The sequence below is a fragment of the Sander vitreus genome, chromosome 16 (assembly GCF_031162955.1).
Source record: "Sander vitreus isolate 19-12246 chromosome 16, sanVit1, whole genome shotgun sequence".
NCBI lineage: Eukaryota > Metazoa > Chordata > Actinopteri > Perciformes > Percidae > Sander > Sander vitreus.
Window position 1 is genome coordinate 4,250,993 of NC_135870.1, and position 15,041 is coordinate 4,266,033.

Here is a 15,041-nt window from a genome sequence, read left to right on the forward strand (position 1 = left end):
CTACATACTATGATTACATCAATACTTATTATTGATTATACCAACCCACCTCCCTTCCCCCCAACCCGATAATAATGCGATAATGTTGAATATCACGATAACGATATTACTCACAATAAATAAAGTGTACTTAGTTCTGCTGCTTTCAGTATTCTGCATAATACATCAGATTGTTTTGTTGAATGGAAATCATTTCAAACATCAAACAAATTGAATATTGAAGTGAATATAAAAGGCAGCACTAAAAAAAGAATGAGTTACATTTTAAAGTGCAGTTTTCTGCTGATATTTTCTTTCAACTTACACAAAAAGTCTTACACAAAGAGTGTCTATCGCGATGTGTATTTTGCGCAAGTTGATAATGTTATGACGATATATTGTGCAGCACTAATATATATTGTGATATAATGCATTTTACTGGAAAATCATTTGTGTTTTCGTGAACGGGGACCAGACAGGTAGAGCTGTCCTCGATTCAACTTCACATCTGTAAAACTGAAGTTTCTTTGCAAAGAATCATGAGAAAGCTCCACATTAAATCTTGTGTTTTCCAAAATGTCAAACTATTCCTTAAATCTTCTTGTATTTGATTTATTTTGCGGCGTCCCTAGGTTTGTAAAAGACTTGGGTGCTCGTTTTTGGCAGAGGGTTAAAGCGCCCTCCCTTTAGGAAAATGGTGGTTTTTTTCAATAAAAAAACAAAATGCAATTTCCATTTTCAAATCTATGTCCAAAACGTTGGAAAAGCTAGAGCAGATATTAAAATAAATAACACTCAAAAAGCTTAAAGACAAAACTTGCTAAAGAAGCCCACTGGGGACCAACTACATTCATTAGATCCTCTGAGAAAAGTCATTTAGTGAAGTTTGATGCTCATATTGATGCCCAAAGCGGCTCGGGTGCTGCCCCTAGGCTTTAGAATGGTTGGTTGGGAAAACACTGGTTTGACTCCCTTTTTCATGGTTGTGGCTAGAAGGGATACAGCTACGGTCGTAAGTTACGCAAAAGCTAATATAATAATATCATTTAAATACTTCCACCCAGGAAACCCGTGCTTGTTCCTCAGGTGTGTTTTTTTTATTCATTTTTGGGGCATTTTTAGGCCTTTATTGACAGGACAGCTGAAGAAATGAAAGGGGGAGAGAGAGGGGGAATGATATGCAGCAAAGGGTCTGAGTCGAACCCGGGCCCGCTGCGTGGAGGAGTAAACCTCCATCGAGGGCGCCCGCTCTACCAACTGAGCTATACGGGCGCCCCTCAGGAGTGTTTTAATCCAAACACACAATCTCCCCTGTTCCTGTATCTCTTCAGCTGTTCTAAATAAAGGAAAAATCCCCCAAAAATATCTTTAAAAAACAAGAAATAAAACTAATTAATGCCATAAATGTATCCCTTCTAGCCGCAACCCTTTCCCACTTAATTACTGCAAAAACAACCCAACCCAACTCTGTCTTTTGAAATCCACCAGGCTTTGGAGTTGTGAAGCTGGACCTAAAGACTAAATCACAAAGCGGAGTGGTGAGGACACTTTTCTCTTTTTAACCTGTTGTCATTTAATAGATGCTTTCTGCCTAGTGCGTCTCCCTGCCTTCCCCCTTGTCTTGCCATCACATTGGCAAACATGCTGCACTATCTAACCAACACCTCCGAAATAAGACTCCACTCTGCACATCTTTGTCCCTGAACTCCTGCACCCTGCTGGAACCTGGAGCTTTTAGGTTTCCAGGTTCCAAGGAACGGTGCTGCTGCAGACCTGCTTGGCTGAACTTGTTTGTGCTCTGTTCTAAAGAAAACATGACAAACCTGTGTGTTTGTTTTGTGGCCTGTCTGCCTCCCTCTCTCTCTCTCTCTCTCTCTCTCTCTCTCTCTCTCTCTCTCTCTCCTAACCGCTGCTCTGTCTCCATGCTGCTGCCTTCTGTACCGGACTGCTCGCGCTCTAATGTAGATGGTAAGATCGGTGCCAGAGCTGACAGCTGTTTATTCATATACTGACCACCACTATCCATGTTTATTTCTCTCTTTTTTTGTCTTTGTGATAATCATTCATACAGCATGAATATCAATGTGTTTTTATAACAATTATTTGATCTCTACGTTCTGTCACGTCACTCTCAATTAGATCTAGCTTGTAGAGTCTTTGAGTCTGTATAATTGCCTCATTTTTATGTCAGTTAATTGTCTTGATTAATGAATTCATCATTCGGTCTATAAAATGTCAGTGAATAGTAAAAACTAAAAGCAAGGTAACACTTTAAACAGCTTGTTTTGTCTAACAAACAGTCGGGAAGCCCCCCCCCAGCGGGCCTAAATTTCCCCCCAACAGGCTTAAGCCACTAGGAATTATTTTTTAATGTACTTTTAAACTGCAATGACAGTCCGTTGGAAACTTTTTTCAAATCTCCAGTTAGCTTTCAGCACTGACCTAATCTAGGGCCCTATGGAATCTGTCTTATAGCTTTTTGTAAATTCTCAATTTCATCATTACTTCAATGATTTTGTTATCGCAGAAACGACTGGGCTCTAGATTAATGCTGCCATCAGTCTGGGACTGGCCCCAGCCGGACAACAAGTGAAAGGTTTTACTCTACTTTAGTAACGGTGTCCAAGCTTTTTAAAACGGGTGACATAATGTTGTCATCTGTCGCTGAACGATTTAGGGAAAATAAATCCAATTGTGATTTTATAGATAGATAGATAGATAGATATTGCACCTTCCTACGATCCTGTTAAATAAAGTAATACAAAATAAATGAAAGATCCACTGAAAATAGGACATTTCTGGAAACAATCTGTGATATGTAACATTATTAAAAACAGTAAATATAATAATGGAAAGAGGAATATTTTTTTTTCTTTTTAAATCAGGCACCCAGCTCAGTTGGTAGAGCGGGCGCCCATATATAGAGGATTACTCCTCGACGCAGCGGGCCCGGGTTTGACTCCGACCTGCGGCCCTTTGCTGGATGTCATTCTTCCCTCTCTCTCTCTCCCCTTTCACGTCTTCAGCTGTCCTGTCAAAAATAAAAAAAAATAAAATAAATAGTTCACATTTGATTAATCGATTATCTAATTGCATTCTTTCAAATCCCGATTTCGATTTGAAAACGATTAATCGCCCTACTGTCGTCATCACACGTTTCCTTAGTTACTCCCAAATATAGATGGACTGGCATTTCATTCATTGAGTTGGATTTAGATTTACTGAGCTACAGGTTGGGCTGTCGTCATTTTTGCTTTAGGGCTGCGATTATTAACTAACGATTATTTTCATCGTCCATTAATCTGTCGATTATTATTTTTTCGATGAGTTGTTTGGTTTATAAAATGTCAGAAAATGGTGAAACGTGGATCAGTGTTTCCCTAAATCCCAAGATGACGTCCTCAAATGTCTTATTTTGTCCACAACTCCAATATATTCAGTTTACTGTCCCAGAGGAGAGAAGAGACTAGAACATCTTCACATTTAACAAGCTGGAAACAGAGAAGTTATATATATTTTTTTTTCATAAAAAAAATGACCCAAATCGGGGCGACCTCTAGCTCACCCAGTAAGAGCGCGCGCCCCATGTAGGCTGAGTCCTTTGCAGCGGCCCGGGTTCGAATCCGACCTGTTGCCCTTTCCTCTCTCCACCTTTACTGTCTATCCACTGTCACTGTCAAATCAAGGGAAAAGCCCCAAAAAAAATCTTTAAAAAACAAATGACCCAAACTGATTAATCGATTATCAAAATAGTTGGGGATTAATTTGATAGTTGACAACTAATCAATGAATCTATTAATCCACATCCTCAAATGAAACTAGAACATATTCACATTTAACAAGCTGCAATCAGAGAAATTGTGACTTTGTTTTTCATTAAAAAAAAACCACTCAAACCTGAATATCGTTATAGTTGATGACATTTAAGAAGTTAAGTGTTCCGATCGAGTGTAAATTAATGTTATGTAAAACAAAAAGTTTCTAAATCTGCTTCAAATTGAGAATTGTACATGCTCTCTGTCATATTAATAATGTTCATGTTGTTCTGTCCATCACACGTGTTACTAATGTCCTGCATGGGTTAATGTCTGCTTGTCTGTCGGCTGTATCGTCTCATGTGTTAACTCATATTCTTTCATTTATGTCTGTACAATTTCATAATTATTAAGTTTTGTCTCATCTTTACGGTCTCTCTCTGTATTTTGCGAATGCTTTGGATATCTTACGATATAATCTGTCCTCCTGTGGTTATTTTGTGTCTGATTGACTTTTGGTCAGAGGTAGAAAGTAACAAATGACTCACGTTACTGTAATCGAGTCGTTTTTTTGGTGTACTTTTAGTTTTAAAGTAGTTTTTAAAATGTGTAATTTTACGCTGTTAAAAAAATAAATAAGTAAAGTAACTTTTACTCTGAGTACATTTTCAGATTATTTATATTATTATTATATTATATAATATATATATATAATTATTATTATTATTTAGATTTTTATACCGGTAATTTTACTTGTACTTAAGTAAAAGTGAATCAAAGTAATCATACTTTTACTTAAAGCGCTAGTGTTTTTACCACGCCTGCTGTGGTAAAGCTCTTTTCTTTACGGTGCTGTATTGCCCGCTGTAGATTACTGAGTTAGCGTTACCGGGAGGTCGTATAGTCACGATGAATGTTTTGCTCAGACAGAAAATCATTCATTTACAATAAGAGAATAAGATGCATCGTTGTATTTCCAGTGTTGCATACGGTAACTTTGGATGTCTCGTGAGATAAACCAGGTATCACTGTCACTGTGTCACGAGCCAAAGCATTAATCCTTGCGTTTTCCTCGGGTCAAATTTGACCCATTTTCAAAAGGTTTCTATATCAGAAATTTGGGTTTTCTTTCAACCAAATTGTCCAAAAAAAAAAAAATAACGCTCCTCACAGTTAAAATAAATGATCAGTTCATTACTTTCATTGAATATGGGTTTTTTAATTCAATTTCATAGCATTTGGGGGAAAACGTTGAAAAAAGTGATAAAAATGTCGGAAAAAGATTCAAAAACGTCAAAAAGCGCAGAAAGAATTGACAAAAAAATTGGAAAAAAGTGACAAAAACATTGAGAAAAGTGACAAAAAAGACGACCAAAACGTTGAAAAAAGTTTGTATTTTAAATTTTGACCCAGAAAAACAGAAAGTTTCCCGGTCTACGGGAAGACAACACAAGGGTTAAGAGGTTGTTGTAGCAACCAACGTAATTATAACTTAGATTAATATAGCACATTTCATGAAACCCACTTTACACTCTTAAGTACAGGTGGACAAGGGAGAAGAGAATAGAACGCCAACACAAACACAGACTAAAAGGAAATAAAACGTTGGCGTTAAATGGAGAAATGGGGACGTAATTAATTAATTAAAGTAATGTAATGTCGGCTACTGACGTACAACCACATGGCGCAATCTTAAGTTATTTTATGAATGAAATGACATATTTCATACCTGAGGGCCAATTCGGGGATGGTTTTGAATCCTCCTGCCCCAGTATCAGCCATAACTACAGCAGATAACTTCTAAAATAACATTAAAATACAATTAGGGCTATATAAAGAAATCTCCTGCTCCCCTTTACCTGGCTGGATATGCTAACACAGGCTTTTCCGGTGTTGCAAAGAAATCTGTGACCCGTCAGATTGTGTGCTCTGCAGCGTCGTCTACCTGCCGCAAATCATTCCGTGACTTTGCGGAAAAAATCGGACCCAGGCAGATAATTTACTAAAAACTATATAAAGCTAGCGTTCTTTTCACTGTTAGTGTCGTTTGCCATTACAGGTCATTTATGATCATCAGATGGAACATTACACAGTTTCAGAAACGTGTTAAAAGTTACATATATTCACTTTTAGTAGAATATTTTTGTACTCTTTCCACCTCTGCTTCTGGAACACTAATGATTGACGTCCTCTCCTGTCAGGAGTTCAACACATCTGGCTCCAGTAACACGGACACAGGGAAGGCCGCCGGCAGCCTGGAGACCAAGTACAAGATGAAGGAGCTGGGCCTGAGCTTCAACCAGAAGTGGAACACGGATAACACGCTGGCTACCGAGGTCACTGTGGAGGACCAGGTACGCTCCAGCAACATTACGTCTTCACACTCTGTTCTGCAAACTGATAAAATAGCATTGTTTGAGTCTTACACTGGTTTGTGGTTACTTTACCCACAGCTGACTCAAGGACTGAAGGTCGCCTTGGATACGTCTTTTGTACCAAACACAGGGTGAGACTACATTTATTTGCACGAACATTACGTAATAAGTATAAACTGTAGGTCAGGCCTGGTAAAAACCATTGACTGTATAATATTAACAGACAGCGTATGTGTGACGTCACCCATTGGTTTGTGGAGATCTGCTATGAGTCGTCAAGGTTGCCGTTACTGGCGCAGCCATTCTGGTTGAGGATGTGACGATTTTAGACGAGAGGGAGGAGCCATACTCCCTCATACGCCCGACTGTTGGGCGGTATCTGACTGTGACGTTAGCTGAGAGTTGGCAACACTGCTTACACTCTGCGTTACATTACGTTACACACTTTCACCAGCAATCTGGATGCAACTGCTGCTGAAAGCTAGCCTACATAATTTGAGGTAAGATTTAGCTTCGCTAGGTTTTAAATATATCGTTGTCCCATAGTTACATCACATATAAGACAGGCCGCGAACTGTCAATCACATCATAGCCACGCCCTAAAACACCCCCCCATATTTTTTTTTACCTAATTTGAAAATGTTCACAAATATATGGTTTTATGTTTTATAACAAATGCTTGGTGATGACCTAAAACAGCTGCTCTCTGTAGATTTTATAAAACAGGAGGAGGAATTGTTGTGCTCTAAGGAGTATTTGGGGCAGACTGAGATACTTTCACTGTTGATTTTGGTCTTTTCTTTGGCTTTTGGTGACGATAAGAAACATTTGAATTGGGCTCTAACTAATCTAAGTCAATTCATCTGTCATTTAATTTCTCAATGACGTCCTCAAATGTCTTGTTTTGTCCACAACTCAAAGATATTCAGTTCACTGTCACAGAGGAGAGAAGAAACTAGAAGATATTCACATTTAACAAGCTGGAATCAGAGAAGTTTGACTTTTTTTCTTCATAAAAAACCACTCAAACTGAATATCATAGTAATATAGTTGATGACTAATCTATTCATCTTCACAGCTCTACATAAGAGCAATGAATATTAGAGATGAACTAACAAAGTCTGTGAATCTATGTTCCAGTAAGAAGAGCGGGAAGCTGAAGACGGCCTACAAGCGCGACTTTGTGAACCTGGGCTGTGACGTTGACTTTGAGGGTCCCATCATCCACGCCGCTGCCGTGTTGGGCTACGAGGGCTGGCTGGCCGGCTACCAGATGGCCTTCGACACGGCCAAGTCCAAACTGGCCCAGAACAACTTTGCCCTGGGATACAGGGCAGGGGACTTCCAGCTGCACACCAATGTGTGAGTGCTCCTGTGGTTTTAAAACGCATCAAATTCAGTCTACTCGTCACGGGGAGTCTACTGTGGCTCTGCAGGGAGCTGTGAAAAGTCTGGAACAATAACACCTTTTTTCACGGCAGACATGTTGACATGTCATAGTAGGAAAAGCACAGGTGTATTGAAACCCATTAATGATGGCTGTTCCACTTAGGAGAGGCCCTGGTGTTGTGCATGCTGACTCACTGAAATAGCTCACTGGGACAGTTGTACCCCATTTACACGTACATGGTTATTTTGAAAAACTGAGACATTTCCCTTCGTTTGTGCCCTTTGTTGACACACAAACGGAGAATTCACGATTCTTTCTAAAAACTCCGGCCAGAGTGGAGATTTTGGAAATCTTCGTTTGCACGTAAACTGAGACAAACAGAGGTTTAGGCAGCCGAGAGAGAGAAAGAGAAAGTGATTCGTCGCTGTTGTTGTTATTTTCGGGATTCTGATTGGCTAACGTGGGCTTGAGCTTCTCGTTACACTGCCACCTACAGGTTTGGCATAGCCTGACCAGCCAGACCCACATCCAGATGTTGGGTCTGGGAACTCACCATTGGCGGGGCTCAATCCGAGGGGCGGGATAAACGGTTGTCTTTCAAATTACCTCTGCACGCAATGGGACAGCTCTACAACCAACCAGAGCAACGAAGAAGGTAGAGAAGCTAGTTGATAGATTAAACTTTTGCCGTATCCAGTCGGCAAAACTCCGAACACATCTTCCTTTTTTAAGAATGACTTCAGTGCGGTTCTTTGTTCTTTTCTCAAAGAAAAGCTGAACTCTAAGTCTTCCAGAAGACCGCTGTTCCCAGCAGCAGCAGCCATAAGCCCCGCCTACCGACTCTATACACGATGTGATTGGTCTGACTAGAGTTTGGTTTTTCCAGCTCACAAGCCAACGGAGAGTTGCTAGACGACCCTGGCTGCAAAATAACATTTGCTGCCGCTAGGGTGGTCTAGATTTCTAGGCTAGGTTTGGCATGCTCTTGACGGCATATATACACGAGTTCGTGTAAACGAACATTCTTCTGAAAGCTGACAGCTGTGCACAATGTTATTTTTAAAAACGGAGAGGGTGAAATGTCTGTTTATGAAAATAGCTGGCCACGTGTAAACGTAGCCTTGATGGAATTAAGGTTATCAATTTCAGCTGTGAAAAAGGTCCATAAGACTTTTTATTTCAGCTTGGGATTGGAGAAATCTATTTTTTTTATTTTTTGCAGAAAGCATGCATGACAAACATTTTTTCTAGTCAGTAAAGGTTAGGGCTGGGCGATATGGAGAAAATCAGATATTGCGATATTTTTGTCCAATGTCGATATTGTGGCGATATTATAGGGTTGACAATTGGTGCTTTAACAAAATATCTGTATTATTATTATTATTAATATATTGTAATATCAATATAATGAGATTTAAGATATGGAATCTTCAGTAATGTAGTTATAATGTCTGGGTAAAAAATAATAGAACAGCTAGAGCAGTCTGGTAACACAGAAAATGACATCACTTTACTGTAATACAGCCTTTAAAACCAGGAACACATTGGCTGACACTTTTTGTCAGCCAATTACGATATAACAATTTCTAAAATCTAAGACGATATCTAGTCTCATATCACGATATCAATAAAATATCGATATATTGCCCAGCTCTAGTAAAGGGTCTGCAGGATTTAGTCCTACATCAGTGGAGGGACATCAGGGTGGGTCTAGTCATCTGTAATCATCGCGGAGGCTGTCTGTGATAATTCCATGACAGTGTGCCCCGTCTGTACTTTGTCAAATAAAAATGCCTATTGCATATTACCGACCATATTTCGCCAAACACAGAGGTTGTGTGATAATATTAGTCCCGTGTGAATCGGCATCCTTGGGATTCAGGGTTTTATCGGCTGCGTTGGCGATTTTTATATATATATATATATATATAAAGGAAAGTTTTGACAGCGCCTCGACATCATAGGTGGGGGATGATGTCAGTGAATTTGAGTAAAGCACAGACTTTAGCCCTATTGGCGCAGGACTAGTATTACCTGCGGCTTCGTCCGAGGGCTGGCGGTGATGCTGTGTAGGTGCTGCTGCGGCGGGGGGAGGGGAGGCGCATCTGGTAGCTCAAAAGAATACAAAACCTCAACCCAAGTGCGGTGCGGAGGCCTCGCCCTGGCCGTCCTCTGCGTGCCTCTGGGTAGCCAACCTTCGGGGTACAGATATGCCAGTAAGTTCGAGTAAAATCCCAGGCTTCGCTTATCCCGTGCGAATGCGCCACACGAAACTCAGATGTGGGGAGGAGGGGGTCTTTTTTAAATCACACCAAGTCCCCGGATGATACTAATCCCGTGCGAAAAGGGCTTTAGCTTATCCCGTGTAAAAACGCCACACGCAACACAGATGTTGGGGGGTCATTTCGAAATCACAACTTCAGCGCAGGCTCACTAACTTAAGGTGGACTGGCTTTAACCCTCATGCTGTCCTCAGACAAAAACGTCAGAAAAAGCTATATATATATATATTTTTTTTAAACACAACAAGGTACAACGAAAGAGATTTTTACACGGTCAACGGGAAGACAACACATAGGGTAAAGGTGAATCAGCTATTCTCGTTTCAGTGACAAACGGCTCTTCAGAGTTTGCTTTAGTGATCTTTCCCTCGCTGCGGCTGACAACCACTGAGCTTCGATGGGCGCCTGGTTAGCTCACCTGGTAGAGCGCGCGCCCATATACAGAGGTTTACTCCTCGACGCAGCGGCCACGGGTTCAACCTGCGGCCCTTTGCTACATGTCATTCCCCTCTCTCTCTCCCCTTTCATGTCTTCAGCTGTAAAATAAAGGCCTAAAATGCCCCAAAAATAATCTTTAAAAAAAACCCACTGAGCTTCGATGACGTCAGCAAATATGCAAATCAAGCGTATGACGTCCTCTGCCCAGGGAGGACCCTGATAAATCTGTGTGCGTGAACGCCTCTTGGTCTTCTCTGTCTCAGCAATGACGGGACCGAGTTCGGCGGCTCCATCTACCAGAAGGTGAACGAGGAGCTGGAGACGGCGGTCACTCTGGCCTGGACCGCCGGCAGCAACAACACTCGCTTCGGCATCGCTGCCAAATACAAGCTGGATAAAGACACCTCTCTGTCTGTGAGTGCTTGTTTACCGCTCTGTTGTAAAGGCAAGAAAACTGAAAGCTCAAAAGAAAACAATTGTGCTGTTTTGCTGTTTTGTTTCACGTCCTATCACGTTTCTCCCCGCAGGCCAAAGTGAACAATGCCAGTCTGATCGGAGTCGGCTACACCCAGAGCCTTCGGCCAGGTAGGCTCCCCTTCACCGCAGATCATCGAAATACAACCTGGAGTCCTCCTCAATGGAGCACTTTTTGAGGAGTATTTCCATGTTATCCTACTTTATACTTGTACTCCACTACATAATTATGTACTTTTTACTCCACTACATTTGTCTGACAGCTTTAGTTACTTTTCAGATGACAGTTTTTCCTCCCCTTCCTGTCCAGTGAAAACCACGTATCTCCAGATGTTTTGAATGTTTGTGATAAACTGAAGGATGACGTCTTCCTTTATGTGTTGAGAACATTCTCCTCCGTCTTAAGCTAAATAAAGTCTTTAATAAGCCTCTTTGGTTCAGATGGAAAATGCATCGTAAGGCTACGTTCACACTTGGCGTCTTTTTCGACAAGAAAAAGTTGACTAGAGCACTTTTGTAGTAAAAAAAGAAAAAGAAATGCTGGCAGCTTGTTGATTCCAAAAAGCAGCCGAGAGCATCTTTTGTTGCTATAACAACAGCTACAGTACCCTAGAGCGCCATGTGGAGCGGTGCTAACGTTAGCAAAAACAAAGTGGTGGAGCGAGCTAGCAAGAGAACAGTTAGCTAAAACAAAGTGAGTTCCCTGTACAGCAGGGGTGTCAAACTCAATGTCACTAAGGGCCAGACATGTTTAGTTTACTGACATGCTTTTCTTTCAGCGAAAAAGTAAAATATCTTTGACTCAGTTATTGCATGTCTCATATAGTCTTCTCACTGACAGTTTGGTCCACGTAAAGCCCTGAAAAAGTCAGCAAAAAAGTTCCAAAGCCACCCTAGAATTTAGCAAATCGAGCAAAACAATGATTACATTTTCTAAGTGGGCTAGCACACAGCTGACTCACAACGAGCTCTTTCACAGCCGGAATCGGCAAACGCTCTGCTTCTGGGGGAATTTCTGAGTCTCAAAGTCGGCAAATTTGCCAAATTCTGCTTTGAGTGTGGCGTAATTCAGGTTGAAAAACAGTTTCCCATGTTTTTGGTTTGGCGCACAACCAGGTGGGCCAAAATGTATTGTGAACCTAAATCGATATGCGGGCAGGATCAGAACGTGCGAGGGGCTGGATTTGGCCCGTGGGCCTTGAGTTTGACACAGGTGCTGTACAGGGAGCACCCGGTCATATCATATAACTGGCTGTGCTCAGACTCCATTTTTTTTCCCCTTGTTGTTATGGAAACGACAGGTCTGGCTACTCCGCTTGTCATTGGTCGGAAAAGCTTTTCAACTTCAAAAAGACGCCCTGAGCTGCAGAAAACCCCCAGGCGGTGGCGTTTTAAAAAGCGCTTGAAAACACTGTTTCCTCCATATATGATTATAATGTAAAACAGACGCTGGCAGCTTCAAGAAAGACGCCAAATGTGAACATTGCCTCACAAAGCTGAAAACAGGGCTGTTTTTCTGACACTTTTTTGAAGATCCGTGGTTCTCACAGGACAGCGACGCTACAAACATGCCATGATCTTATAGACCATGATGCATCGCTGTAGATTATAAACTACCCTCCTCTTACTTTAAGTACTTAAACTACATTTTACCGAAACATACTTTTAAGTCAAGTTTTTTTTATACAGGACTTGTACTTTACCCAGTATTTTCACAGTGACTTTTACTGAACTAAAGGATCTCAATACTTCTTCCACCACTGGAGATATCATACATGAAACAAAGTCGTTTGTATCTGCAATCAAACCCCAGCTACATATCTGAACACATTTTCTTCCTTTGATGGGAAAATTCAACAAATCACACTACCTACAAAGATCAAACGTACGAGTTCTTATGTTATGATGGAATTATTTTTGGAGTTCTTTTGTGCATACAGCTTCAGATTTTTCCAAAAAGTTTAATTGTCCTAGCCCTACTTAGTACTTTGACCAATATGACTGTCAAACAGGTCTTATGGCCCCGACGCACCAACCCGATAATCGTCCGTCGGACAGTCTGGCGAGGTCGGTGACTCGAGTGTTCCGTGTCGTCGTCCGTCGGAGGGGCCGTCGGCCTTCATTTTGGCCGACCTGACTTGCAGGGTCAGAGGGCGGGCAGTTGGACTCAATGACCAATCTGATTGGTGGAGCGCTAACCTGGAAATGACGAGCGGGATGAGCGTGACTAGAGCCTCTCAAAATCTGACGAAAATCTTTTAAACTGACCTTTGTCGATCTGAAACGAAGACAGATTCAGCAACTGCACGGCCTATTTCTCGCTTAAAATGTTTTCAGAAACACGTTTCGGTGAACTATCTTCGTAGACTATGAGATCGTATTCCAAACGAGGCTGCCATTATGCCCGGTTGAAAAATCCGGGACCCACGTGACGCGTTCGTCCAATCAGCTGCCGGTTTTCATTTTTTTGGGCGCCTGCTGTTATGGAGACGTATTACGCTCAAGTCGGCGTCGCTTCAGTGTGTTCTGAGGCACTTTTTTGACCAACTCGGGGAGCCGACTGATCAGTCCGACTGGCTTTTCTGCCAACGGTCGGCCGTCGGGTTGGTGTTTCAGGGCCTTTAAACCTATTTTTATTTGGTATTAAAAAGGTTTTATGAAGTCTTACATTTGGCTGCGTTGTGTCTCTGCAGGTGTGAAAGTCACCCTCTCAGCCCTGATCGACGGGAAGAACTTCAACGCCGGCGGACACAAAGTCGGGATGGGCTTCGAGCTGGAGGCATAAAGGAGGAGAGAACAAAGAAAAGAAAAGACCCAAACCACATCCCAACACACTCCTCTGCGCCCCCCATGTGTCTTCTCTCTGGACCCCCTCCCTCACACTTCCTCCCCCTGTTCACACATTTCATGAGCATTTCTGACAGTAATAGTCGAGCCTCAGCATCAACCTCTGAGAGGAGCCGTGAGGTTGTTGATCCTAAAACTGACAGCGGCGCGTAGTGGTGGATTATTACCGGGTTTTGTGGTCCTTGGAATGAAACTATTTATTTCCCCGTAGGTGTTTGGATGACGTAGTCGTTGGTGTAAATGTGTAGCCCCTGTATTCATTTGTTCCTGCCTTCATTAAAAGCATGTAAGGATAAAAAAAAATGCAGATGCAGAGCTAAAAGCTTGTTTGCTTGGTTAAAAAAAAATAAAAAAAAATAGGAGTTTTCTCTTTTGTTATTTATTAGTTTGAGCACTTTTGGCTGTATTGTTGCAATCTTTGGACTATTGCATCCATATAAATGTTCTGTTACAGCCCATGCAATGAACATATGACTGGAATATCGAGGTGGGTTTTAAGTTGAGAATGAAGGATAATTTAAACGGCTTTACAGGGACAACGAAAGATGCTCCTGAATGATCTTTTAATCCTTCGTGACTTTCGGTAGGTGAAATCAACGTGGTGGAATCTTCTGGTAGCGTGCGTAGTTAGTTTGCATTTCTACAATATTGTTTTCATCTATCTGTCTCGGCACAGCGGTCACAAAGAAAAGGGAGGATATTTTTGCATCTCTCGTAGGAATCTCAGCTGTTCAGTGGCTCAGGCGTCTTCACTTGATGGCCAGATGTTTGCTCACGTTGCTCGGGGGACTGCACTCGTTGCTGTCAGCGCTCTCTTTGTCGAAAACAACCTACACTCCTCAGATATGTACATACAATACAGTTTGTCCTCCGAGTGTCTCCGGTCAAAACACTTCATAGGAATATGTAAAAGGGTCTTGTGTCCGACTATCTTATTTCTTTTCTTTTTTCTCCCCCGGTAATCATACATCAAAATGTAGTTGTTTTTTTCAATCTCATCGTGTCGTCATGATTATAAATCTAATTTTTTCTTTGTCACTTAGACACAGTACCTCATTTTTTTTTTCCAATGTCAATTAAGGGAATTCGAATAATAAAGAAAATTAAAAACATTGCCTGAAAGTTGTTGTGATTCTTCTCTTCAGCCAAATATGGTAGAAACAGTACTTTGATGTGTCGTTTTTAACGCCACTTAACAAGCCTTTTCTGGAGCTTTAACCACATCTCACGTCTTCCTTTGCTCAGTTGTTGTCGCTTCTCCAACAAACTCCATCTGCTGAGAGAGACTGACATAAAGTTGTAAGCAATGGTTAAAAAAAAAACTAGTACCTGGACCCTGAGTTAAAGCTCTGGTAGGCATTTTATGTCATTGGGCAAAAAATTCCAAAGAAATCTTTTGACATGTTGTAATTCAAGTAGTAGTAGAGAGAAAACCATAGACAGTAGAAGACATGGACACAGACTTCGACTGAGACCAGTGAAGTCACTTTTCCGGTGATGG

General features: G+C 41.4%; 1 protein-coding gene across 1 annotated transcript in view; it reads left to right on the plus strand.

Moving 5' to 3' along the window:
• Positions 1 to 14,652, plus strand: part of LOC144531049 (non-selective voltage-gated ion channel VDAC2) — a 19,208-nt gene extending 4,556 nt beyond the window's left edge. Inside the window, exons 3-9 of the mRNA XM_078270948.1 lie at positions 1,468 to 1,517; positions 5,936 to 6,088; positions 6,188 to 6,240; positions 7,250 to 7,471; positions 10,483 to 10,633; positions 10,747 to 10,804; positions 13,387 to 14,652. Coding sequence (XP_078127074.1) covers positions 1,468 to 1,517; positions 5,936 to 6,088; positions 6,188 to 6,240; positions 7,250 to 7,471; positions 10,483 to 10,633; positions 10,747 to 10,804; positions 13,387 to 13,478 — 779 coding nt within the window. The 3' untranslated portion in view covers positions 13,479 to 14,652. The remainder of the gene's footprint in view (positions 1 to 1,467; positions 1,518 to 5,935; positions 6,089 to 6,187; positions 6,241 to 7,249; positions 7,472 to 10,482; positions 10,634 to 10,746; positions 10,805 to 13,386) is intronic.
• Positions 14,653 to 15,041: the final 389 nt, after the last annotated feature.